This window comes from Elgaria multicarinata, chromosome 22, assembly GCF_023053635.1.
Source record: "Elgaria multicarinata webbii isolate HBS135686 ecotype San Diego chromosome 22, rElgMul1.1.pri, whole genome shotgun sequence".
NCBI classification, from domain to species: Eukaryota; Metazoa; Chordata; class Lepidosauria; order Squamata; family Anguidae; genus Elgaria; species Elgaria multicarinata.
In genome coordinates this window covers 10,236,099-10,261,826 of record NC_086192.1, presented here as the reverse complement: position 1 = coordinate 10,261,826, position 25,728 = coordinate 10,236,099, and the positions used below count along the sequence as shown (strand labels likewise).

The following is a 25,728-nucleotide window of genomic DNA, read 5'->3' as shown; positions in this document are numbered from 1 at the left end:
TCAGAGATGGGAAATTTTTTGGAATGTCCTTGTATCTTTTGACTTTAAATTCCCCCCTCTCCATTACCTCATCAGTTTCTCTCCAGAGTAGCATATAAAAAACACATGTAAACACCACTAGAATCAGAATATCTTTGTCATCATGAGTTGCAAAAAAGCTAAGGTTTTTTGCTAAGGTTTACCCAGTAGCTGCTTTATTTTCAGTTTAATTTTATCTTATGTGAACCGCCCAGAGAGCGTCAGCTATGGGGCGGTATACAACGGCAATAAATAAATAAAATTTAATTTTAAGACTGTCTGGGTGTTAAAAATGGAGGTGGTTCTGCTAACATTCCCCCTTTGAATTGCTTTAAAGGGGGGGAAATGTTTGCAGAACCACCTCCATTTTTTTTTGGAGGTGGTTCTGCTAACATTTCCCCCCTTGCTTAAAAAGGGGGGGAAATGTTAGCAGAACCACCTCCAAAAAAAAAATGGAGGCTTTTGTCTGATTGCTCCCTTTGAAGAGACCAGGCCTTGATTACTAATCAATAAAGTGCTTTTGAACCCTCTGTCGTTGGAATGGTGGAGTCGTGCTTAAGGGCTGTTTGGATCTCGTCCTTGGGTGAAAAGAACATTGATCTAACATGGGCATTGTTCTATCCAGATTTAAGCACTTTTAAGTCCCACTGAATTCAGTTAAATACTTAATCAAGTGTGTTCTGTGTGCAACCTTGTGTTCTATTCCTCACTCTCCTCTGCCAAAACGTGGCCTTAATAAGAAGGCTTAAATCAAATAATCTCATTACATTTTAGAGAGAGGCTAAAATGGGAAATTAAGCTTAACATAAAGGAACCGAAAACAGGTTCTAGTGAAATGTATATCATCTATAACAGTGCTTGTTGGTTCAGATTTCATTCCTTTTCCATCGATTAATCTACCAGTTAAAATTGCAGATGGGTAAAAATTATTCTGCAGCAAATGTTTTTAAATATTTCTGGATCCAACAGGACCCAGTGCAAATACTGGGATTTTCTATCCTCCTGACATGCTTAGAAAGTTGTTTTACACTGAATCTTTGCTCCGCCTAGCTGAGCATTATCTACGCTGATTTGCTCTTTAGAGTTTCAAATGAAACTTTAGAGTTTCACCAGCCCTACTTGGAAGTTAATACTGGGACCTTTTCCATTCAAAGCAGGTGCTCTGGATTCACTGAGCTGTGAGCATTCTCCTAAAAATAAAGTAAAATTCTAGTCCTCATGATAATTCTGAATAAAGGACGGATCTAAATAGGAAACAGGTTAAAAATGCAATTTTATGAACTAAAATATAATGTTAAAAGTAACATACACAGAGCATTTCACATGTACAATAATACAACAAAACAATCAAACTATATTGTATTTTATATTATGGTTTTATACTGTTGTTTTGTACTTTGAATGGTTTTAATTTTTGTGAACCGCCCAGAGAGCTCCGGCTATTGGGCGGTATAGAAATGTATTAAATAAATAAATAAACAGAAAATGCTCAGTAGACTTAATCAATTTGGCCAGATGCGTTTCGACTCCTCAGTGGCTAGTGTGCAAAGTTGATTAGTACCGTGGGCTAATTTTTCTCGGGACTGACTTAAAAGTTCCAAACAATATAGATAATCAGATGTCACTTCCCACAATATACAGTATAATTCCAAATATTCAAAGGAAGCCCATAGAAGGTATTCTAAACAGCCACTGCTCGCAAGCACGATACTGTATTGGCACACACACAAAAAGGTTCTAGTCTTAACAGAATACAAATTAAAGATAAGAACAAAGTTAAGGACAATGAAATGTACAAAATTTAATACAAAACAGATAAATTAAAAACAACAGTATTTTAACATAGGCGCACTTGTGATTCCAAATTGTACATACAATGAATTACTTTTTTTAAAAAAAGGGCTCTCTTTCAATTGCACAGTTGCGTTTCGACCAGAAAGTCTTGTTCAGTGGCCAAACATTTAGGCTTGTATGCACAGGGAAATCTTATCAAGTGGGCTGACTGCTTTATATTATTCTCAAGTGAAACCATCAGTATACTTCGCAACATTGCTCCTGAAGGACCTGGGGGAATCTTCTTCTCGATCTTCCCAGAGTGCAGGACACGGAATACTGCGCTCAAGTTACAGGAAGCCAGATCACGGCTGGACATCAGGAAAAACTCCCTGACTTTTAGAGCAGTACGACAATGGAACCAGTTACCTAGGGAGGCTGTGGGCTCTCCCACACTAGAGGCCTTCAAGAGGCAGCTGGACAACCACCTGTCAGGGATGCTTTAGGGTGGATTCCTGCATTGAGCAGGGGGTTAGACTCGATGGCCTTATAGGCCCCTTCCAACTCTAGTATTCTATTATTCTAGAAGGGTGCCTCATTCAGCATGAGGGGGTCATAACGGAAAGTAGAGATGAGAGAAACTCTTTGTGCATGTACGGGATTGATTTACGCTCCCACATGGGACCCTTGGGATCTTGACCTCTGTTTAATATTATGAGTGGACCCTATTCATGGGCCTGTTCAGACAACACGCTAAGCCATTTTTAGGCCACTAACCCTTTGATCAGTAAATGGTGAGTGAGTGTGTTTCAGCTGTGGTTATGCAGCCACCCTGGTTAGGAATGGTTCCCACGACACACTAAGCCATAATGTTCGGCTCAAAAGGCTTAACCACCATGGCTTAGCGTGTCATCTGAACAGGGTCTTTGTGAGCGTGTTTAAACCGTGGTTATGTAGCCAACGTGGTTGGGAGTGGTTCACACGACACGCTAAGGCATACGTTTTAGCTCAAAATTTTAAACACTGTGGCATAGTGTGTCATCTGGACAGGGTCTATATACTCTTAATAGCTTTTTTTTTTTAACTGAGTTTCAGTCTTGCGTAGTGTTTTATCTTCAAGGTGCTGTAATTGCAGCCATCCCCCATTTGCAAAACCCAGCATGAAAATACATGCATTCATTTCCAGACACATAGAAATTAAGCGTCACAACCTTGGTTGCTCTCTGGCTACCTTCCATGCCCGCTAACCGGAGTCAGGAGAATTCTGTCACAAGGTTATGATGAATAGCATTCCTTTTATTCTATGGTGTGTGTTTTTTTAAAAAAAACATAGGCAGGTTTAATTAATAAATACTTGTGAGGAATTATTTTTTAAGCATTTCCTTTATCTCTTTTGTTTAATGCTTCATTTTAGCAGTTAGCGACACGACTGTGTGAAATCGCGACGCGTATTAGCTTTTAACATTTGGCCGGGGAAGTGATGTTTGTTCAAAGCGGGTTGAGGGATTCCCAGTGAACTTTTTTTAAAAGCTGAACATACGCTAGGTTTGGCAAACCGTAGCCCTGTCAAATTCTGTCTCCCCCGTCTCTCTCTCTCTCTCTGTTGTCCTATGATTAATGAATATCTAGTGCTTTGTTATCGGGGGTGAGGATATTCTCTTTACAGCAGTTTTCGATTTCCACCGGGGAACACGTCCAGTCGTTCCGAACTTTCATTACGTGTCACGTGACGCTAGGCAGAAAAGCGGTGGCCTCAGAAAAAGGAGCTCCACGCCAAGGAGTCCGTAAAGCGGTTTGATTAAATGCTCCAGGATGCATTTTGTAGTTGCCATGGATTTCAACAGACGTGGGTCACCCAGCAGCAGGGCTAACGCTTGCACTGCTCAGGGGGCCCGACTGCATGGAGGGCAGTTGGACACTCCTCGAGGTGAAGCCCAGAGCTCAGTGGTACAGCGTAGGTTCAGTCCCCACTCTCTCCCCAGTAACAGATGAGAAGGAAAGACATTTCTCTGTTGAGACGCTGTCCCTCCCAGCAGGCAATGCTGGGCTAGACTTACCCCGACTTACTACAAAACAGCTTTCTATGTTCCTGTAGCACAGGGGTGTTGAACCTCCTTCAACCCGAGGGCCGAATTCCATTTCAGAGATGCTCTCGGGGGCCACATACCAGCAGTGGGAGGAGCTGAAGGCAAACGGGGATGGCCCCAAACCCCAGCCTCTTGTAGATAGTTGGCATGTCATTAACCGAAAATGGATCCGGACCTGTGCAAATGTGAGGTGGCCTTTTAATTCTGATGGCTACGTGACTTGCCCCACTGGCCATTTCGTGACAGGCAACGTCAGCTCTCACCGTACAAACAAGCTTGTTCCTTAGAAAAGAGTTTCCTTTTATTTATATTTACTGGAGTATTTTTAAAAAAAACATTTAATGTTTCTAATCTTTGTCAACTGCCCAGAGAGCCTTGGCGATGGGGCGGTATAGAAACGTGATCAATTAATTAATAATTTCGTGTTTATCCTGCCTTTCTGCCAAGGCGTTCCAGATGGCATACATAATCCTGCCTTTCTGCAACCCCCCTCCCCGTTTTATCCTCCCAGTAGCCCGGCAAAGTGGGTCTGGTTGAGAGATGGCAAAGGGGGCAGAGTTGTAACCCAGTCAGCTTCATGATTGAATTGGGATTTGAACTGGGGTCTTAGTCCAGTTCTGCGCACCACACTTCAAGAAGGATGCAGACAAGCTGGAGCATGTTTGGAATAGGGCAACCAGGATGATCAGGGGTCTGGAAACAAAGCCCTATGAGGAGAGACTGAAAGAACTGGGCGTGTTTAGCCTGGAGAAGAGAAGATTGAGGGGAGACATGAGAGCACTCTTCAAATCCTTAAAAGGTTGTCACACAGAGGAGGGCCAGGATCTCTTCTCGATCCTCCCAGAGTCCAGGACATGGAATAATGGGCTCAAGTTACAGGAAGCCAGATTCCGGCTGGACATCAGGAAAAACTTCCTGACTATTAGATCAGTACAACAATGGAACCAGTTACCTAGGGAGGTGGTGGGCTCTCCCACACTAGAGGCCTTCAAGAGGCAGCTGGACTACCATCTGTCAGGGATGCTTTAAGGTGGATTCCTGCATTGAGCAGGGGGTTGGCCTTTTAGGCTCCTTCCAACTCTGCTATTCTATGATTCTTCCTCTCTCTCTCTCTCTCTCTCTCTCTCTCTCTCTCTCTCTTCCCATCATCCCCATCCATCCCTGTCCATGCTGGCTTGGGCTTATGGGAGTTCAAAACTTCTGGACGCATACAGCTTCCCTACTCTGGCAAGAAATTATGGTAGCCACGCAGGCTTAACGGTTAGCCCACAAGGCCTCAGGAGCACTTGGAAGCAAAGAAGGAGGAAGATTTAAACTGGATGAGTGTTAACTTGGGTTGGTCTTAACACTCGGTTAGAAACGAAGGAATAGCTTTCAAACATCTCCCAAGTGTAAGTGGTTCCAGAAATCTTGCAGTAACGGAGCTGTTCCCTTTCTCTCCGCAAAGTAAACCATCTCCTCCCACAAAGTATATCCGAAACCGACGGAATTACATGTTCCTAATACAGCCCCGTAGACAATAAGGCAACTCTGACAGAAGGGGAGGTGGGGGGAAGTTTATTTAAAAAAAAAAAAACGAGGACGTTTTCTGAAAAGGAGGCACAGATGTGAAGGAAATTCTAGACGGGTACGTCTTTAAACCCTTTTAAATGGATCATAACAGCATGGTAAAAGTGGGCGGAGGAAGACCCACAAGGATTTAACCCGACATGAGCCAGTGAGTGTTGGAAAGGTGGATGGTTTAGCAGGGCGTAATACCTGAAGCTCCATTGAATTGAATGGGGCTTGCTCTCGTGCAGGTGGACGGATTGCGCTTGGCATGTACAAACTCAAATCCCGACTTCGTTGTGCGTGAAAAGAGGGGGTCGGTAGTTTTCGTCAACTTCTAATCAAAATAAGTGCTCAACACAAACACACACACATTTATATAATGCTGCTGGAAGTGCTTTATGGAGTAACTTCAGGAAACGGCAGGTCCCTGCCCCATGTAGATTACAGTCTTATGGAACGTAAAGATGAACAATTTCCGCTGTACTAGATCTGTGCTTTGGTTCAGTTTAGGCTGAGGCCTAAGAGGCTAAACCAAAAGAAAAATTGGAATTTGGGGAGAGATTTGAAGGGTTGTGAAGGAGCAGGGGAGAAATAGCATCATAAAAAGCATTTGCAAGAGGTTACATTTGGGTTCTCATATATTGAAATCTGCAGCCATTGAGAGGGACAGAAGGTGTGTGTTTTTAATACCTTGGCATGTAAAGCTTTTACAGATTTTGTTGTATCAAGTAGTATACAAGTATTCCTAATTAATAATAATAATTATGATGATAATAATTTGAATTTCATGATCAGCTGAGATGAAGAGTTGATTTCGATTCCTTAAAAAAAACCCTCTTGAAACAGCTTCATAAGCTTTGAGTGCAAATCCTGCATATGTCTTACTTAGTAGTAATTCCCACTCTGTTGAGTAGGCTTTACTCTGACGTAAACACGCGTAGGTTTGCAGCCTTTAACAATTTAAAACCAATCTGACCTCTCGGCTGAATTCCCAAATTCTCATTATTAGTGTTATTATTTGCTGCTTTCAACTGCATATATCAGATAAAAGTGGTTTTTCAAACCAGCCACTCCATCTGCTTTTAAATGCTGGAACAGAAAGATAATCTACAGTTTCAAGGGGTAGATCCTGCGATGGTGCTGGTCTCGTCCAAAGTGCCCTTGGTAGGTGCAGCATCAATGCTTCCTTTTGGAGCAGCTCCAGGATTTCTGCTGCAATGTAATATATTATGACTGATTCAAACTCTGGGGGAACTCTGGGTTTGTCCTGAATCACCGTACACTCTGTCTGCCTGGTATCAGTGGAGAGTCAGGGAAAAGGGTGTGTGTGTGTGTGTTTTAATGCGGCAAGCATTTTTTATCGCTGCAGGAAATGACTGCTCATAAAAGTAAATAAATACTGACCGTTAAAGTTGTTTGCATCACCGTCTGGTGAGGTGGGGCAGAGTAAGAAATGGACCTCTTCTTGGGTCATATCACCCAGGTGGAAGGAGTCCATGGGGCAAGTGAAAATATTATCCATAATATTCTCGAGATATTATGGAAACCAATAAACTATATGCGTTTTAGCTTCCCAGTTCCGTGGAGGGTTTTCCCTTTCTTGCAATGAATCTGTTTTACAGGGCTTTAGGAGAATCACCTTTGTATGAAACTCCTTCGCCATGTCCTTGGGACCGCCGTGTGCGGGGCAGTTTGCACATTTCTGGCATTCCCGAAGGCGTGGTTGTTCACCCCTCCATCACTCCGGTTCTCCTCTGAAGAAAGCTGTGATCTTGGCTTATTTTTCTTCTTTTAAAAGCCGTGTATTTGTACAGAGTGGTATGCCACGCCCAGTCCATTAATTTGGTCATGTGCACAGCAAAAAAGGGCTGGGAGAAATTCTCTATGGGAGTGTGAAATAGACAAAGGAGTTGTACTCAATAAAGTAGACAAAGGAATTGTACATGATAAGGATGTATGTATTTGTGGTCAGGTGTGTGTGTGTGACGTGTTGGGACTCCCCCACCCTCCATCCACAAATCTCGGTGGTCTTGAGGCCACTCTTTCTCAGCCTCATCTACCTCGCAGGGTTGTTGTGAAGCTCTGAGGAAGAACAGCATGTGTGAACGGTCCCCCACCACTGTGACACCCCACAATAATGTTTTGGGGTTCAGATCGGCTGATCTGTGTACGACTGAGCTTCAGGCCTAGGGCAGGATTTGAATCTAAGACTTTCCAGTCCAACACACCACAACAGGGTTACCTTTAAAACTAAAAGACACCACCCAGGACTTTCCCACCCACCCACAATCCACCCCCAAAGCACAAAACCTAAAAAGCCACAAAGAGACGACAGTCAGTGATTTGTCCCCGGGCAACTGTTTTTATTCTGGGCATTTTTATAAAGTCTGCCGTGGAGTGATAACAAAGGCCCTGTACCATCATGGGGAATACCTTTGGCATACCCTTTGCCATACCCCGTATGGAGAGAGGGACCCCGGGCAATTCACATTAGCGATAGGATCTCTTTTCTGCTGAGGCCGTAGAACAGGTTGGAGGCAGACCTTACGGCAGGCATGAGTTCGCCGCCTAAATTTTCCACCACCCCCCATCATGTCTAGAAACACTTAGCCTGACACACCACAGAGTAACATGGGAAGCTGCCGTACGTGCCCATCCGGTCCTGAATTGTCTCGTCGGACAGGCAGTGGGTTTTTCTCATCAGCTTAAGCTTTTAAACTGCAGATGACCAAGGATTGAACCTGGTGTCTTCAGCCTGCAAAACAGGGCCTCCACCACTGCACAGTCCTCCACTCCCCCAAGTCAAGGGGGGGTGACATCCAGGGGTTGCTGGGGGCCACTTTGCCCTCCCCAGAACCCACTGCGGAGAGGGGCACGCCCCATGCCCGCCAGATTCCTGGCCGCAGTGTAACTAAAACAGCAACAATCTTGCCAAGAAACAAGGCATGCAGTTTCCAGGAGCACAATTCTGCTCGCAGACCGAGCGCCCCCTTCTCATCCGCCGTGTTCCCTTGCAAAATCGCTGGGTGGGTGGGTTTGGGGGATGGGGGGGGTTTGCCACTGCAAATTCAGCAGCGAGGGGCAGGGGTGGGATGGCGTTTTGCCCACGGGCCGCGTGGTGCTCACCCCTGCCCTAGGCCATAGGAGACAGGGGCTTTTCCCATCCCTACCTGGAAACCTCAGGGATTGAACCTGGGCCGTTCTGCATGCCAAGGCTGCTGTTTCCATCCAGATCTCTGCCTCTGTGCCATTCTTGCCCTGGCATCCTCCCAGAACGAGGGCAGGTTTGTAGCTCCTAACAGCCTGCACAGACTCCCCTTTCTTGCTTGTACATCAAGGATGTGTGATTAACAGAGCCTATTCAGGGAGAGGAGGAGAAAAGCTGGGTGACTCAGACTTAAATCACCCATGAATACATGCCTCTTTGGAAACCGTGATTGTATAGTTTGCATAATGTCCCCGGATCCTTCCCTTCCTTCGTCCTTCCTTCGAGGCAACCTGAATTCAACGGACCGTTTCTGTGATGCAGCTTCAAAAGGAACAACGTTCCTTGGCTAGCCACATCTGAGGACTCCAGTCCTGACTCATTCAAAGAAACAAGAGTTCCCCCCCACCCCCAAAAAAATCCCCATCAAAAAGGGAGCCTCAGGTTGCGAGTTCAAATTCCCTAGTCCTGTCGTGGCAATGGCTGTAGCAGCAGATTCCTAGGCCCAGGGGTGAGCAACATTGTACACGTTTTCTGTGGCCCGCTTGCACTTGCTGAGTTGCTATCCATCATGGCTTTCAGATTTAAGTTGGAAAATGCTGTGGTGGGAGTGGGGGGGGGGAGTAGAGCTGGGTGGTGAAGTACGAGCTAAAAACCAAGAGAACCGCCTTTGCTGAATCAGGTCAAAGGCTCCTTTAGCTCAGCTGTCTTTCCAAAATTCGACTGCTTCTAGGGTGCGATTCCAGGTATACTGTTACAGAACTTGGAGGTTCCATCTTGCCTATGACGGCTAGCAGTCCCAGCAAGGCCTGACTTCCGTGCTTTTTTCTAATGCTTTTTAAAATCGAAAATAAAAGCTGGAGTGCCATCATGTGGGGGGATGCCCTTGCGAAATCCTTTCACCTGACGCGGAGAGCTCTCTCTGCATGGTTAACGCTGCCCCGTTCTGGCGGCAGACGGCTTCTCACGTTGTTAGCGCTGGGCATGTTCCAGTGGGGCTAGCACTAAGGGTGTGAGAAGAGCCCCGGCAGGATCAGACCAAAGGCCTCTCTAGTCCAAGAACTAGAACATCCTCTTGTCCATATCCCCCGGCAACTGGCGTATAGAAGTATGCTGCCTCTGATACTGGAGATAATACATCGCCGTTTTTATTTTTATTATAAGTTTTAACAAAATAAAACAAAACAAACAGAAAAAATGCAAGTGTAACTACATACTTCAAAGGCCTCATTTTCAAATATTACAATGTTCTAAATGAAAAACGGGGGAGAAAGGGGGTGGAGATAAATTACACGTAAACTTCAGTAAAGGCAGACCAAATATCCAAGTGTAAGTCCGTTCGTGAATGGTGCCTGTATACCACTTTTTCAAACGTTGCTATCCATCCATTGCATTATCGGCAGTGAACTTTTATCTTCCCAACGTTGTAGTATCCGTCTTTCAGCAGTCAAGAGGGCGCGAAGAATCCACAGCCAAAAATGCATTAAGTCATTAACAAACTAAAACCCGTTGAAAAGCAGTGAGAGAAATGAAAACAATTAAAACTATGCGCCGCCTTGGATAATTGTAGCCTTCAAAGGCTTTAACAAAAAGCCGTGTTTTAACTTGGCGCCGAAATGACACCAGTGCCGGCACCAGTCGGTCCTCCAATGGGAGGTTATTCCACAACCAGGGTGCCACCGCTGAGAAAGCACTTTCCCATGCTCCACCAGAATGTATGTCTTGTATATTTTAACTTGAAGTGAACCAGAGGGATCAATGCTCTGATTTAATGTAAGGTAGTTTCTTGATGTAGTTCCATTTGGAAGCAACTAAAAAGTCCAGATAACAATCTGGTTCCCTTACACATAACCATTCTTCATAGTTACACTGTGGCGGGTGGGGGGGGGGGGGAGGTACCCCCTTCATTCATCTCTACCCCCTGCTGATGGTGACAATTCTGCCCTTAAAAATCACTTCCAGATCTGTTTTCTCTGGTTGGGGAAGGAGCTGGTATTAACCACCCTCTCAGTTCCCTAGTTAAAATCTGCTGGTACTTCTTTCCTAATAGGTATTGCCATGCAGAGTCAAGAGACCATCTATTGTGGATTGCGAGCTAAAGTATCCCTAAAACCAAATGCTCCCCATGCACGTTTATCGGTGATCCGGGGATTCTAAGCCCCCGGTGAAGGAGGAAGGTGGGACAGAGAAAGGGAGAAGGAGAAAGATGCACAGAAAAGACGGATAGAGGTGGAGGAAGAGGCAAAGATGAAAGATGGGCAGAGAGGACTAGGAGGAGAGACAGACAGGAGAAAAAATGTTTTCCCCCAGAGCAGGGGGGAAAAACATGGACAGACGGAGGATGAGAACACAGGAGAGTGGAAAAAGACAAGGAAAGCAAAAAGGTAGAGAAGATATATGTGCCTGGGAGGCTGTGGGGAAGATGGAGAGATCAAGGAAGAGAGAGAACGGGTCAAAAAGTTAAAAATCATTCCCTAGTCTGGAAAGGTTGACAACTACTAGCTTCAGGATATAAGTTAAGGGGACTTGGAGAATATACAATAGGCAGTAGATAGGAGCAAATCCCACCTAGTAGTTAGTGCAGCAAAGCCAGCATTGTTTTTACTCCCAAGTGTTGAGTGGATACGAATTGCCAGGTCATTAAGCTTTCCTCTCTCATGAGGTCTAGAAACATTCTCTTAAATAAACTTTTAAAAAGCTGCAGCCCCCAGAAGTGTGGGTGAAACCAGATTCTGCGAACAGTGGCATGAGGGATGTTACCGTATTTAAGTGAAATGCGTCTGCCATTGCCAGTGAAAACTGGCAAGAATCTCTGAAAGGCAGCCCTACGGCAAGTTCCCGGCAGGGCAGGACCACCTGGCTTGTGAAGAAAGGACCAGCAAATTTAACTGGACTTCGGATATAGGCCTGTGCTATTAAACCAATTTGGAACGGGTTCCCGTCTGTTGCTCACTTGGAAAAGGGACTCCGGGCAAAGTAAGATCATTGACCCATTTGGCTGTTAAAATAAAGAGCGGTGCCCAGTCACCAGCCAAAAAGACAGTGACCAATTCCAAATTCCTAACAGCAAAGCGTTTAGAGATGTTGCTAAGAAATAGCAGAACGCTGTAATACACGTGAAGTTTTGCACGCACGTCCCCATATCTGGGGCACTTCTGAAATTGAAATGTTGAGGGGGCTTCTGCCTTTCTGTGTGTGTGTGTGCATGGCACATGGCTATACACGTTTTGACTCTCAGGGTACAGAGTGTCTGACGAAGCTGCCATTTGGGTACCCTATTTATTATTTATTTCAATTTTTATACCGCCCAATAGCCAAAGCTCTCTGGGCGGCTTACAAAAATTAGAACCATAGAAACCAAAATATAAAACAAACAGCATAAAAGCATAATATAAAATACAATATAAAAACACAACCAGGATAAAATCAAGTAGCAATGCAGAAATTGATACAGATTTAAAATACAAATTTAAAACAGCAAAGTTTAAATTAATGTGATAGACTGTTAAAATGCTGAGAAAATAAAAACCTGGCGTCTAAAAGAGTGTAGTATAGGTGCCAGGGGAACTTCTTTAGGGAGCTCCTTCCACAGCTGGGGCGCCACAGCAGAGAAGGCCCTCCTCCCAATGTGATGGAAATGGTCAAAATCACTTAGGGGCTTTCTCAAAATGTGCATTTATTTGTTTACAGCATTTTAACCTCAGCCAAAAATCAAATCCAAAAGCAAGACTCCCAAAGTGGCAAACCTAAATTACTAATAAGAAAATCCCAGCCCTCACACTTACAGTCTGAAAGACACAACACAAGAGGAAATGGAATTGGAAGGGCAGAGGAAATTTCTGTTGTAAAAACTCCCCAGTAAACTGAGAAAACTAGCTTGTGCGAGATAATTAGAGGGTGATCTATACCATGTGCGGTGGTGGGATGGACGCTGAAGAAAAATCCAAGAACACGTGCATTATTTGCTCAGCGCAGGGTCAGAAATCCAAAAACGCATTAAATGTGTTTTTGTGGAACGTGGTGCCAGTGCATTGACTTGGACCAGGGAGGTCTGGGTTCAAATCTCTGCTCGGCATTAAACTGTGCTGTGTCAGTCTCTCCTCCTTGCCTCCTCCTCGCCTAACTTACCTCGCAGGTTTCTTGTGAGAATAAAATTGGCACCCCATGAATGATACTTTGAGCTCATTCGAGGAAGGGCAGGATAGAAATGTAGCAATTACAAGAATGGTCATGGGGGGGGGGGGCATTCTGCCAAAGTTAAGCACTTTCAAGTCCCCCATTGCTTTAAATGGGAGGAATTGACGCATATGCTTAACTATCATATTGAAATTGATCAGTGGGACATGAGAAGTGATTAATGTTGATTAGTGTTGATATTTCACATTGGGATCTATAAAGAGTGATATTAAACACTGTAAATAGCACTTTTTCATTTAGGAAGCTGTTTTAATTGCATGCAAAATTAGAGACGAATACCAAAGGACAAGCTAAGCAGCACAGAGTGAGATGTGTTGTGTTCTGCATATACAGAGACAACAGAACTTTATGGCAAAAGAAAGGATGAAGCAATTTTTTTTTTTAGAGAAAAATCAAAATTTTCAGACTTCTCAAAGCAATTGTTCTTCTCAAAAATAAATCTGATCAGGTATTGTCATAAAAAAAGCAGATTCTAATATGTGTATACTTAAAATCAAAACATTTCATAAAATGTAATGTAATTTGAGCAAACTGCACAGTTGCTTCTCATTCATTGCTGGATTCCATGAATAAAATCCAACAAAGATTCTACTCAGAGTAGACCCATTGAAATGTATGGGACTTCATTTCAGTCGGTTTGCTCTAAGTAGGACTTCTGTTGGATTTTACTCTGTCAATGGAATTGAATTAGACCTGAAACAAATATATAGCCAGAAGAATTCAGAAATTTGAATGCAAATTGTATTTTGTTTTTATTTATACCCCTGATCCGTCTTTGTAAAATAAGGGTCATATCAAAAGGATTTTTAAGAAATCTATTTTTATTAGGGTTTTTTTGTAGAAAACATTTTTTAGGAAACTTTTAAACATGACAGTTAATTTCAGTGGCTTCAGCATTTTTAACTCTGTCCTGGGTTGTGTCTATAGATTGTACTTCAGGGCTGAAACAAGAGAGAATTAAGCCTTATTCATGTATCTGAATTATTTTTTATCCTTTTAACTATTTGTATTGTATTCTTTTAACTGTTTGTAATCCACACAGAAAACACTTGGAATTCGGTAGATAAAATTGAACTCTCTACATTTTTGAGGGCAGATCACACTAATTTTCCTCCAAATGTCATTTTAATACTGACCCAGGATGATGATACTTGAAGGCACAAGGCATATATCTTGAAAAATTATAACTACTTTGCGCTTAGTTTCTTGTAAAGAGAAATTCAAGGCAAATTTAGAGCACCCTGTACAAGTAATAATATAAATTTATGAGAAGCAGTATATTAATATTGCTAATAAATAATTCAAAGTTACTTAGGTTTTCATGATTTTATTTTGAACTATGTCCATACAGTTACTGAACTATGTGCTCTCTTTACAGAAAGATGGGGGATAAATCCCATGATAATAAAAAATAAGTAAAGAAATCTTTTGGGATTTCTAGGAATGTTCAGTAATTTTAAGAAGATGCAGAAAAATATTCTTTTGGGGGGTACATTTCTAGTTTTAACAACTGTTATAATACCCCAACCTCAAATAATAGCTGAGTTTGCTGCATTTTTAAAATTAAGGTTCCCTGAATCTGAATAACTTATTCTATGCACAAAATTCTGTTTCTCTTTCTTTGCTCTGAAGATGGAAAGGATTAGCTTATTGGTAAAAGTTGGGAATTTTTTGAACTGGACGGCTGGATAGCCCCAGGTAGACGCTTTATCTCCCATCTGTATACTTGGTTCAGGTGGGTGCTTAGCAAACTCCGTGTTTTTTGCGTCCAGAAAGCTGGAACTGCATTGGTGCTCCGTAACTCCTTGAAATGCACAAGTTGGTGATGTAAGATCTTGATGACGATACAGCTGGTCCTATCTGCACACGGCAATAGGAAGATTTCTTGAAATCATAGCTGCAATAGACATGGGGTAGAGATTTGTCCTCTTGTCCTCTGTAAATCACCATACACACTGATGGTGCATAATAATAATAATAATAATAATAATAATAATAATAATAATAATAATAATAATAATAATAAAACAGCATCACTCTGGAATTATCTTTTCATGGTTGGGACAGAACCAGCTTTGAGGTCTTCCATCAACTGACTATTTAAAACATATTTTAAAAAATCTTGAAACTTTCATCAATGTGTTTTTGTTTTCCATTAACTGGATGATGGAAATCTTATTCCAACTGCTTAATTATTCCCACCCACCCTGGGCATTAAGACATCGATGAGGAATAGGGATCCAAAATTTAGACTGCTATTAAATAATCCAAACGTAATGCCAGACACAGAAGTTTAAAATAATTAAGTTGAGTGAACAGAAGCACACAGCTTTTTAACACTTTTTTTTTTAAAGCAGGGTTTTTCCCCTAAGTATTAAAAGCGTATGATATACATTTCCTGGACAAGCTGTAAGTTTTCAATAGTTGAGTAATTTCATGAACAGCCCCCCGAAGACCGCAAAATAACTTATTAAAATTTATACCCGCGCAACAGATTTACAAGGGTTGTTACCCTGAGCTGTTTTCTATTACTGGAAAAAGAATATCCAAGAAGCAGAGAGAATAAAAGTGAAATCTTGATGCATCAATAAGAAACCTACCCAATCCTGAAAGCCGTGAACTTTGTTCAGCAATTGACATTTGATGGCTAATGAGTTTAGCCCTTGCAATTAAAGAGAGCTGAATAGTTCTTGCAAGTCATCCAACTCTCACTTGTCTAAACAGTTCTTATCTATAAACGGTTACCTTTCAAAAGCTGCTTTCTCTCCCTCAGCTCTGGGTCATCTGAAATCTAGAGTAAAGTTTTTCTGAAAACGAGTCATTTGCTAGGCGAGTCATTCTCGAGAATTGCGATCTGATGATGATGACTCTTGGTTTGGTTTTTGCCAATAAAGGTTACAGAGTTTCTTATGCTTGACATAATCACACTTACCTTAATTGCATTACCCTGAAAGAAATCTTCCTCTCTTTTTATTTTTTAAAAGGAAAATTTGCCAGTTCTAAAAAGCTGGTACCTCCCATTTGAATTGTGTTCATCATCTAGTTCTTGAAGAGTTTATTTTTGTAAAAAAAAATTACTTCATGGTGTGTTAAATTTTAAAAATTATAGCATACAGTACAAATTGGGGACTAGGTTTTGGGTTGATTGTTTTTTTAAAAAAAAATGCCTCCCCCCACCCAAGGGAAAGTACATGTACATAGAGTTGATGGTCTTAAACTTCCCAGAAGATTAGTAGGGCCAAACTGAATTTATGACAAAGAAGTGCTTGTACTTTAAAATTGTATATGTATATTATTAAAAGAGCAATGATAAAATATTTAAAATTTAGTGGATGGGCATTAAAAAACAAACATAGAACCTTTCTCCTCCCCCCCCCCAAAAAGAAACGAGGATATATTCCAAGTTTGGAACACAATTTATTGACCATATTGTGCAACAACTCTTATTTCTGCTTATGCTGTCTTACGTTGAAGGAAAAGATGGGATGTTCTTTTGGTTTGTGCGTTCTTTGGTTTTTAGAAGACCCTTAAATGCTTTTTTTGACAGAGGAAAGTGACTGGATTTCTCGTTTTATTTACTCATTCTATTTTCTGCATCCTGCCTTCTTCCAGGGATGCGCAGGGCTTAGTTACCAGTTTCTTCCTTCCCCGCAATCCCTATCTTATCCTCTGCACACCCCTGCGAGGTAGGTTTGCTCGGGATGGGAAAGAAGGAGACCTACGGCTGGTTTTGGACTTCAACTGCCCACCTTCTAGACCGCTGTCCTTGCTGGCAAGAATCTTCCAGGGAATTGAATCCCAAAACCTCTGGAGTTCTACTTTGTGCCCACCGTAGAGTTAAAGTAGAGAGATAAATGCCCTTCCCTACCCTTTCTCAGCTTTGTGCTTTCCAGATGTATCGGGCGGTGACTCCCATAATCCCCACGGCATGCTGGCCGGAAATCATGGGTGTTGCTGTCCAACCTATCCGGAGAGTACCAAATTGGCAGAGGTCTACCAGTGAGCTTCACGGCTGATCCACGTTCGAACCCAGGACTTCCTAAACCAGATCCAACACCCTAACCATTACAGGCACAGTGGCTCTCAACTGAGAGCCCAGCACACCCTAAAAGGACACAAATGCTTGTGATTCCCCCTGACTTCTCTTGCATTTTCCCCTCAGGCGGGGGTTATTTCTACAGAATCTTAAATGGAAGAGTTTGGGTCCTTTGGAGAACTTTTTTAATTTTTTGCTCTATATGTGGCGGCAGGTAATAATGATGCTATCAGGTTTTGGGCTGGGTCTAGTGGGTGCGTGATGATTATTTGATAATGGACGAACACACACACTCTCTCTTTTTCATTTACATTTACACACACACACACACACACACTCCCCTGTAAAGGTATTGCATTGATCCGACTTTGCTTGCCACTTTCTGAGACAAAATAGCCATTTTGCATGGAGACATGAGCTGTCATCTCCTCTGCCCCAACCTTCACACTCTGGAGTTGGGAAACCAGAGATCGATCGATCGATCGATCGATCTCTGAAAGTGTTATCAGTGTTTTTTAGTCCTCCTTCTGAGTAAGGTGTGTCTGCTAACTGTAGTTTCTCTGCGTAGTCATTAGCCATAAAGCATGACATGAGTCAAAAGCAAGGCTTCACAACTCCTCTTTGTTCCTTGTTAATCACCCTCTATTTTTTCTTTCTCTTGGTTTTTTCTTTCTTTCTTTCTTTCTTTCTTTCTTTCTTTCTTTCTTTCTTTCTCCTTATTTTTTTTTTATTTTTTGTTCTTGTCTTGGCTTTTTGATGGGAGGTGCCTTTTTGAAATTGGCTAATGCCTTCTATTTCGGACAAGGTGGCGTTGGGGTGGAGAGGATGACGCAGGAATTGTCCTAATAAGGACTTGGTTTAAGCCAGGGGCCGCCCCCTTTCGAGACGATGGGGGCAGTCACATGGGGAAGGGGGGGCGGGGGCAAGCCTCTTTTTTAAACTGGGGCGAATGACACAAGCCCAAGTCATTTCCTTGCTGGATCGGTTCAAACCAGTTCTTACAGGAACCCTTGGTGATAAATTGTTGGGACTTCTCAGAAGTCACTCTGTTGAACAACCGGCAGTGCCCCTCGTGCACAGAGCTCACCCAGCTCAGCTGAGACTTGGGCTTCCAGGAAGTACAGCTGGCATAAAACCTCAAGCTTTGCACTCTCCACGCTGCTGCCTCCTCCAGTCTTGCTGAGAGGAGGCACTTGGCTGCCAGAAAGCATCTGGAATTCTTTTGGCTTTTCTTTTTCTTTCCTCCCCCCCTTTCCTTTCCTTTATTTCTTTTATCCTTCCATTCCTGTGATCTTTCTCTTTTGCATCTCTCTCTCTCTCTCTCTCTCTCTCTGTGTCTTTTTCTCCTTCTGTCTCTGTCCTTCTTTCTGACTTCCTTTCTTTTTCTTTTTCCCTTCCATTCCTGTATTCTTTCTCTTCTTTCTTTCTATCTTTCTCTCTCTTTCTCTTTCTTTCTTTTCCTCTCTCTTCCTGTCTGTGTTTTTGTCCTTCCTGACTTTCTTTCTTCTTTTTCCCTTCCATTCCTGTATTCTTTCTCTTCTTTCTTTCTTTCTTTCTGTCTGTCTGTCTCTTTGTCCTGTCTCTTTCTGTCTTTCTGTTTTTGGGGGGAGCCCTCAGTGCTTCCACACATACAAGAAAACCAGTAGCACGTGTTAATATCCTCCCCCATCTGCCCTTCTTCCACAAGCCTCATTTGGGATTGATTTTCCTCCCTTTAGCTGTGATTTGAATTCCAGCGGTAAGTTTTTTCTTCTTTTCTCCCTAAATCGTTTTCTTTTTCTTCTTGTCTTCTTTCCTCTTCTCCGCACCCCCCCTCCAAAACACCCCCCCTTTCCAAACTTCCTTGCTTTTTGGGATTCAACCTGGCACCAGCGCTGTCCCGAGCGTAGGTCCGTCTCTTCAAAAGCCCTTTCAAGAATATTTGGAAGCTCAGCGGATGAAGCTCCACCACAAAGCAGATGGAGCACCCCAGGTAAGAAATCTCAGCGTCTTTCCCTTCAGCCCAGATGTCTTCGCGTTTCCCTCCTCTCCCCCCTGCCCGCCCTCTTTGCAAACCCATTTTCTAGGATCCGACTTCCCAGTTTGATAGAAGGCAACCTGCGAACTTTTGGAATCGCAGACGAAATTTTGGAGGCTGTCAAATGAGCAGGGAAAGGCCTTGAAATGATACACCTGAATGACCATTTGGCATTTCAGCAGTGACCCTCTCGAAACCTAGCTAAAAGGACGCTTCCAAACTGCTGTCTTTGATTGTTAGAAGATGCAATGAGCATCTCTTGCAGGGCGGCAGAATTAAAAGGTTAGGAAGCCTCAAATTTGTCTCTTTTCCTATCAGCTGTCTAAGAAAAAGAGGAAAGAAATCTTGTAAAAACTGAAACGTTGGCAATTGCATAAGAAAATCCAGGAACCCTCGATCAGAATAGCCTAATGATTTGTCCGATCTCTGCAAAAGACCGAAACGCCCTGTTGACCCTAAACTGGGCATGATAAAGAACATTCAGCCCTCCTGTGCCTTGGCTGTCCCAAACTTTCCCCCCTCTTTCCCTGCCCGCCTTAATTCATCTGAGAAAGGTGGGCGGCCACAGAGGGACAAGGAAACACAGATCTTAGAGAAGGAAGGGAAAGTGTGAAATCTCCTTTGCCACTCACTGCTGCCCTCCTGTGACCCAAAGGGGGAATTGCCCAAGCCTCCACCCTTTCTCTCAAAAACACACGTCCTACCAAAAGTTTCAGTAGACATTATTTTTTCCCCCTGCTGCGTCAATTGCTGATTGCACAACCTGACGCCAAGCGGAACAGAAGCCAAGGAAACGTCCCCAGCGAGGGCTGTTCTTTCACAAAACTCCATTGCACGTTGGTTTTGTTTTGCTTTGTTCGTAGGAACTCATTGAATCCATCCCAAAGTCCAGCGGTAGGGTGAATTTAGGGGCAGAATGTCAACATGCAATAAAAGCAATAATAAATAAACTCGCCTTTAATAACCCCCCTATGGGCTTACACACTGGAGACATTCTTTTCCCAAATTCCAGCTCTCAGAGCCCAGAAGAGGCAGAGGCAACCCAGGTTGGTCGGGATCCAGCGTGTGTATTTTTCTGTCGAAGCTGAGCAGCTGGGCTCTTGCGTTGCGTGCGGAAGGTCAGGGGTTCAATTCCCGGCAACTCCAATTCAACAGAGCGGGTTGCCGGTGGTGGAGAAAGACCCTTGTTTGCCTGAGATCCGGGAAACCGCAGCCAGAGCAGACAAGCCGAGATGAATGAATCATCTGACCTGGAATAGAGCGGTTTCCTGCGATTCCTGTGAACCGCGGGCATGCTTTGGCAGTTTGTCAGCTTATTCCTCGATGAGGAAACGAGCAACGGCGGGTGGACTTCTCTGAGCAACCAGCCGCTCCTGATTCTCCCCTTCAGAGGAGGATTCATCTCTTAAGTCGCAGAGGAAGATGCTGTTAGACCAGGGCAGGCGATTTAGGCATCTAAGCCAGTGATGTCTGCTCTGGCCGGCAGCGGCTCAGGCAGTGCAGTGGCTCTCCTGTTGCTGGCCGCCTGGTCTTTTTAAACCGAGTTGCTGGGATGGCCAGTGTGTGCAAAATCGCCTGCTCTTCTGCTAAGCTAGAGTTCCATGCCAGTCACCGTGGTGTGAGCCCTAGCGCCCCATGTGAACCAAGAGGCAACCCTATAACCTTTCCCAGAATGCTTTTGAGACTCCAGGACAAATGAAATCAAAAACTTTGGGAAGGAGGGGGGGAGGAGGAGAGATTTAACCCTTCCCTATCAGTCTGAGCAAATGTTTTAAGCAGTGTATTCTAACTAACCACGATCTCTCTCTCTCCCCTCTCTCTCTTTGCTTTTGTGCTTTCTGCAGGGTGAAAACTGGTTGTCATGGACATTTGAAAAGCTGGTGATTGTCATGGTGTGCTATTTCATCTTGTCCATTATTAACTCCATGGCTCAGAGTTACGCCAAGCGCCTCCAGCAGCAGATGTTCTCAGAGGAGAAAACCAAATGAGTTTATGGAGGGAAAGAGGGACCCCACACTTAATTGGGATGACCAGCCTCGCATTAAAAAAAAATGGCATTATTTGAAAAATGGGGTGTGGGAGAGGGTGGGTCGAGGGGGTAGTTGGGGGGGGGGAATTACTATTATTGTTTTCCAAAATAACTCTGCCATTAGAGTAACTCTGCCATTAGTAAGTGATTCTCATTGACCGCCGTTTGTACGTTCAAGGTAATGTGCGTGCTCTTGTTTTAAGTTTCATCCAGTTCGGACATAACGGGGGGACGATAAACTCTTTGTTTTAACATAGGTGCTTTCCATGGAAGTGACTTCCCAAATCACTGTTTTTTATTTATTTAAAAACAAAACAACAGAAGCAACAGCAGCACAACTCCAGACTTCCCCGAGAAACATACGGTCCCGTTTGCCAGCAAGTTTAACCTCTGAGGTTGGCAGCTCTGTCTTTTCCCTTCAGCCACCAGGTCTGTCTCAGTCTTTAACCCGAATAGTCTTAGATTGGCTGATAGACATGCATTGTGCCCCATTCTCAGGTGTGCAGCCAGGTGGGAGGGTGGATACAGACGTTTTAAACTTCATAACATTTGTGAGCAGAAAAATGGGTTCCGACTAACTGCCGGAGTTCTGTTTTCTTTTTCCTTTTTTTTTTTTTTTAAATACTGTACATTTAGAATGACGTTAAGACGATAAATATATATATAAAATCACCTTGGATCATTCCAGACCTGCTTGTCCTGGTCTTTTAAAGTTGTCCCGGTTCCTCCCCACTTTTGCGTTATTGATTGCTGTCTTATTCCGTTTCTTTGCAAAGTTTATCCCTTCGTGTCGAATGCTTGCTATGATTCTTTGGGGCCTTTTGTTCTTGGATTTTCTCAAGGAAGTCTTACTCAGCCCAAAGAAATAGAAAGCATGGACCCCTTGACACGGTTCAGTTGATTTTTATTGATTTAACTGACACGTATTGCCTGACGCGTTTGTGTTTTTATTTCGTCATTGTGTGTTTTTTAACCGTTGACTCTTGCGATGTTCACGGAGCATCGTTGGGAAATGCACAAGAAGGTGTTTTTCTAAGGTGCAGGAAAGGTAAACTGGAATAAACAACATTCAAATATATCTTTTAAGATGCCTTTTTTCAAAAAAACAAAAAGCAAAGCTGACAATACAGTGTGTTTCTAGATTTTTGTTTTTACGCCTGAAGAAAATCCATCACTTCCCGCTCTCCCCCCCCCCCCCCCGCAACTTTGCTCCCCTCCATAAATAGAGGCTCAGTGCTGGCAGGCCTATTTTGTATGTAGAATGTCACAGGTTCAATTCCTGGAATCTCCAGGTAGGTGGGAAGGAGGGAAGGAAGGAAGGAAGAGCCTGCCTGAAACTGGGAGAGTTGGTATAGAATAGAACGTTTCCCAACCTCTTTCTCCTCTAGATGTTTTGGACTACAACTCCCAGCATTCCTGACCGCTGGGGCTGATGGGAGTTGAAGTCTAAAACATCTGAAGGGCACCAGGTTGGGGAAAGCTGGTGTCGGTGTTATTGTGTTAGATGGACCAAGGGACTTGACTCAGTATATATTAGCTTCCCAGGGTCCAAATGAAGAAGGAAATGCTGATAGTTTCCATTAGTGGCCCTTAAAGAGGAACCCCCTTCCGTGCACTGATTATATGTAGAGATAATCCTGCTCCCACACACACAGACACACACACCCAGCACAGTAATGCAGAGGCAGGCCTCTGCTTCTTCCATGTGCCTTCTCTTTCATTGGCTTTCAGTCTTCCCCAGTGCCCTTAAATCACACACACTGTTCAGCTTCCCTTTTCCAAGCTGTAGAACAAGAGCGAGAACAGCCTGTCCAACGTCTGGTTTGCCTTAACCATCCCTTAAAACGTGAGGTTCCAGCCCCCGGCGAATGAGGACCTTCTCAGACCGTATCCGGGACAATCTGGGTTGGTTGGTTTTTATTTCCTTTTTGAGGGCGTTGTCGGTAGGTTTCAGAGTGAACGGAGTTCAGCAGCTGCTTTGACTCCCAACAACTCCACTTTTGGGTGAAGTTCCCAGGACATTTCTTAACTCTTTCTTTTGAGTGCCCTGCCTACAGAATCACTTTTGGATACCGGCTGGCTTTCTTTCAGGTTTGCGTTTTGTTAACCCGCTTTTCCCGTCAAGCGAGTTGTACTCTTGTGTTGTGTTGTGTTGGCTCCTGCTCGTGTTGCCTGCCTACCTACCTCCTGTTGTGACACCTCCATGGCTTGTACCTTTCTGTTGGATAGCTTATCAGACTGATGTTGACTGTTGGATGTCATGGCAACAACAGTCGGTAGGCTGTCTGACATTTTGGTATCTTTCATCCTGACTGTTTTTGTTCATCCATCGTCAAGCTCTTCGTCAAACACCCGCCAATGTCTTTCAGATAATGGATTTAATAATAATAATAATAATAATAATAATAATAATAATAATAATAATAATGATGATGATGATGATACAACAACCTTTCCCCTCTGTGGTACTCCCCTGTTTCCTGGGATGTGTTTCGGTCAGGGTTTATTAGGCTGTTTCTGCAGATATATTTTCAGAAAATCTAAAAAACTGTGCTGACGTGGTGGGTGCCGGAGGATTTCTTTCAGGGTAGCATTTCTAAGGCTGTTCCTACAGGTATGTTTTCAGAAAGTCAACAAACCTGAGCTGTTGTGGTGGGTGCGGTAGGATTGCTTCCAGGGGCGACGTTTATAAGGCTGCTACTTGCAGGTCTGTTTTCAAACATGACCAAAAAACTGGGGCTGATATGGTGGGTGCTGTAGGATTTCTCAAAGGCTTTTTAGCAAGGGAGGGGGAAATCCCTTCCACATTTCCAAGGCGTGGGAGAAGTTCCAGTTCAACAAAATCAACCACAAAGCTTCCTGTGGCTTGGATCTTGTAATGTCTGTCCCACAAACAGAACAGAGCTCCGTTCACGGGACGGGATTTCCCCACATTTCCCTTCCCTCTGCATCCTCAGCACATCCATGGACGGTCTGCTCTGGAGGACGGGAAATCCCTCCGGAATAGAATGGCATGTGATCTGGGGGAGGGGGGGGGCAGGCAGCAACAGGAAGGCGTGGTCCCCAAAAGTCCTAGAAATCCCCTTTGGTTTGCAGAAGCAGCAGCACACCACACTCGCTCTCCACCACCTTTGTGTCCAAGCCATTGGCTTTAATTTACTGAAAGAAATAAAGATCCTTCGTGGATACCTCTGTGGAAACTTTTGACCTGCTAGTTGATCCCATGAGATCCCGTGAGGCTTCCACCCGGCCTTCTTGGACCTTGCCTTCCTTCTGCTCAACATGCCATCCCAAATTGTTGCCCATGTGTTGAGGATTCCCAGACATTGACTTGTTTGGGGACCTCTGACAGGCTTCCACCCAAGCTTTCAACCCAGCCATCGGTTTTCTGAAGTGACCCCATTTGCCCTGTTTGTCTACACTCGCCGCTGTGGTAGGCATAGTTCCAACCGTGCAGTGATATTTTTAAACCATGCCTATTATTATTATTATTATTACTATTATTATTAAAAAGAACATCTTAACACGGTGATTTTTGATGCGTTGGTGTGTCTACTTCATGCGTTGACTTTTAATGAATTGAAACCAGACATAAATTCATTTTACAACTAAGGGACACACAATAACATCTCAACCTTTTTTATTTCAAGATACCTTTGAACCCAGAACGCGTTAATTCTCAACCTCATCTTTGACAAATAGCAGATAAGCAGGGGAGGTTCAGCAGGGGCAAGTCAGGAGGGAAACATTTAATCTTTTCTCCATAAACCCCAATGGTAGGGTGACCACATGAAAAGGAGGACCGGGCTCCTGTATCTTTAACAGTTGCATAGAAAAGCACCTGGTGAAATCCCCTCTTCATCACAACAGTTAAAGCTGCAGGAGCTATACTAGAGTGAGCAGATTTAAAAGAGGGCAGCTTTAACTGTTGTGATGAAGAGGAAGTTTCACCAGGTTCCCCATATATACAAATGAAATTCCCTTTTCAATACAACTGTTAAAGATACAGGAGCCCGGTCCTCCTTTCCATAGGGTCACCCTACCCAATGGGGCACCAGTGCTGGAGGAAGAATGGCCCAAGGCAGAAGAATTAAACATCAAACCTCCTGTTTCCCCTCCTGTCAATCCCCAAATAGAACATTCGCTTTATTCAGCAAACACAGAGTTGTGGGAAAGCCGTGTTTTGCAGGCGTAAGTTGTCATTCTAGCCTCAGTTAGAAAACCACAGTAGGTTGAGTAGCTTTTACTCAATTATTCTGCGTGTGCGCGCATGCTATATATATATACACTCTAGCTAATATACTCCATGTCGGCTGGTTGTGTAGGCATCATTGGGACATCAGAGATTCACATCTGCCTTTATTTTAAAGGGATATAACATTTTTTCCCACTGCAGCAGCCTGCAATCCAGTTTACCAACATGAAGTAAAAATTACAGCACTAGATGATAGTGGATTTTGGCTGGCTTGACGCTAGATCCTTGGTTGCCTCCCGTGCCAAGCCACTGTGGGGGAAGTGCCTCAGTCCTTGAGAATTTTTTACAAAGTGTTTTCTATCTCACAACAGCCACCAAAGGCTAGTAAGTCTGGCCCAAGGCATGCTGGGAGTTCCATCCAAGGCATGCTGGGAGTTGTTGGCGTAAGCCTATGTTTTTTTATTAAATTAAAGAATACTTAAAACGGCCAGACCTATCAGCGTGCCAAATTTCAAGTTTCTAACTTATCTGGAAGTGGGTAAACATTTCCAGATATACAAACCCGTATACATACTTTCAGCTTTATAGGTAGATACACACACAGTGTCCTGAGTTTCCCA

At 43.6% G+C, this 25,728-nt stretch overlaps 1 protein-coding gene across 3 annotated transcripts in view; it reads left to right on the top strand.

Moving 5' to 3' along the window:
- VMP1 (vacuole membrane protein 1) overlaps positions 1-21,991 on the top strand; it is a 119,227-nt gene extending 97,236 nt beyond the window's left edge. For all 3 annotated transcript variants that reach the window (XM_063146485.1, XM_063146486.1, XM_063146484.1), the window contains exons 11-12: positions 18,740-18,839; positions 20,729-21,991. In XM_063146485.1, the coding sequence (XP_063002555.1) occupies positions 18,740-18,839; positions 20,729-20,872 (244 nt within the window). In that variant the 3' untranslated portion in view covers positions 20,873-21,991. The remainder of the gene's footprint in view (positions 1-18,739; positions 18,840-20,728) is intronic.
- The last annotated feature ends 3,737 nt before the right edge of the window (positions 21,992-25,728 follow it).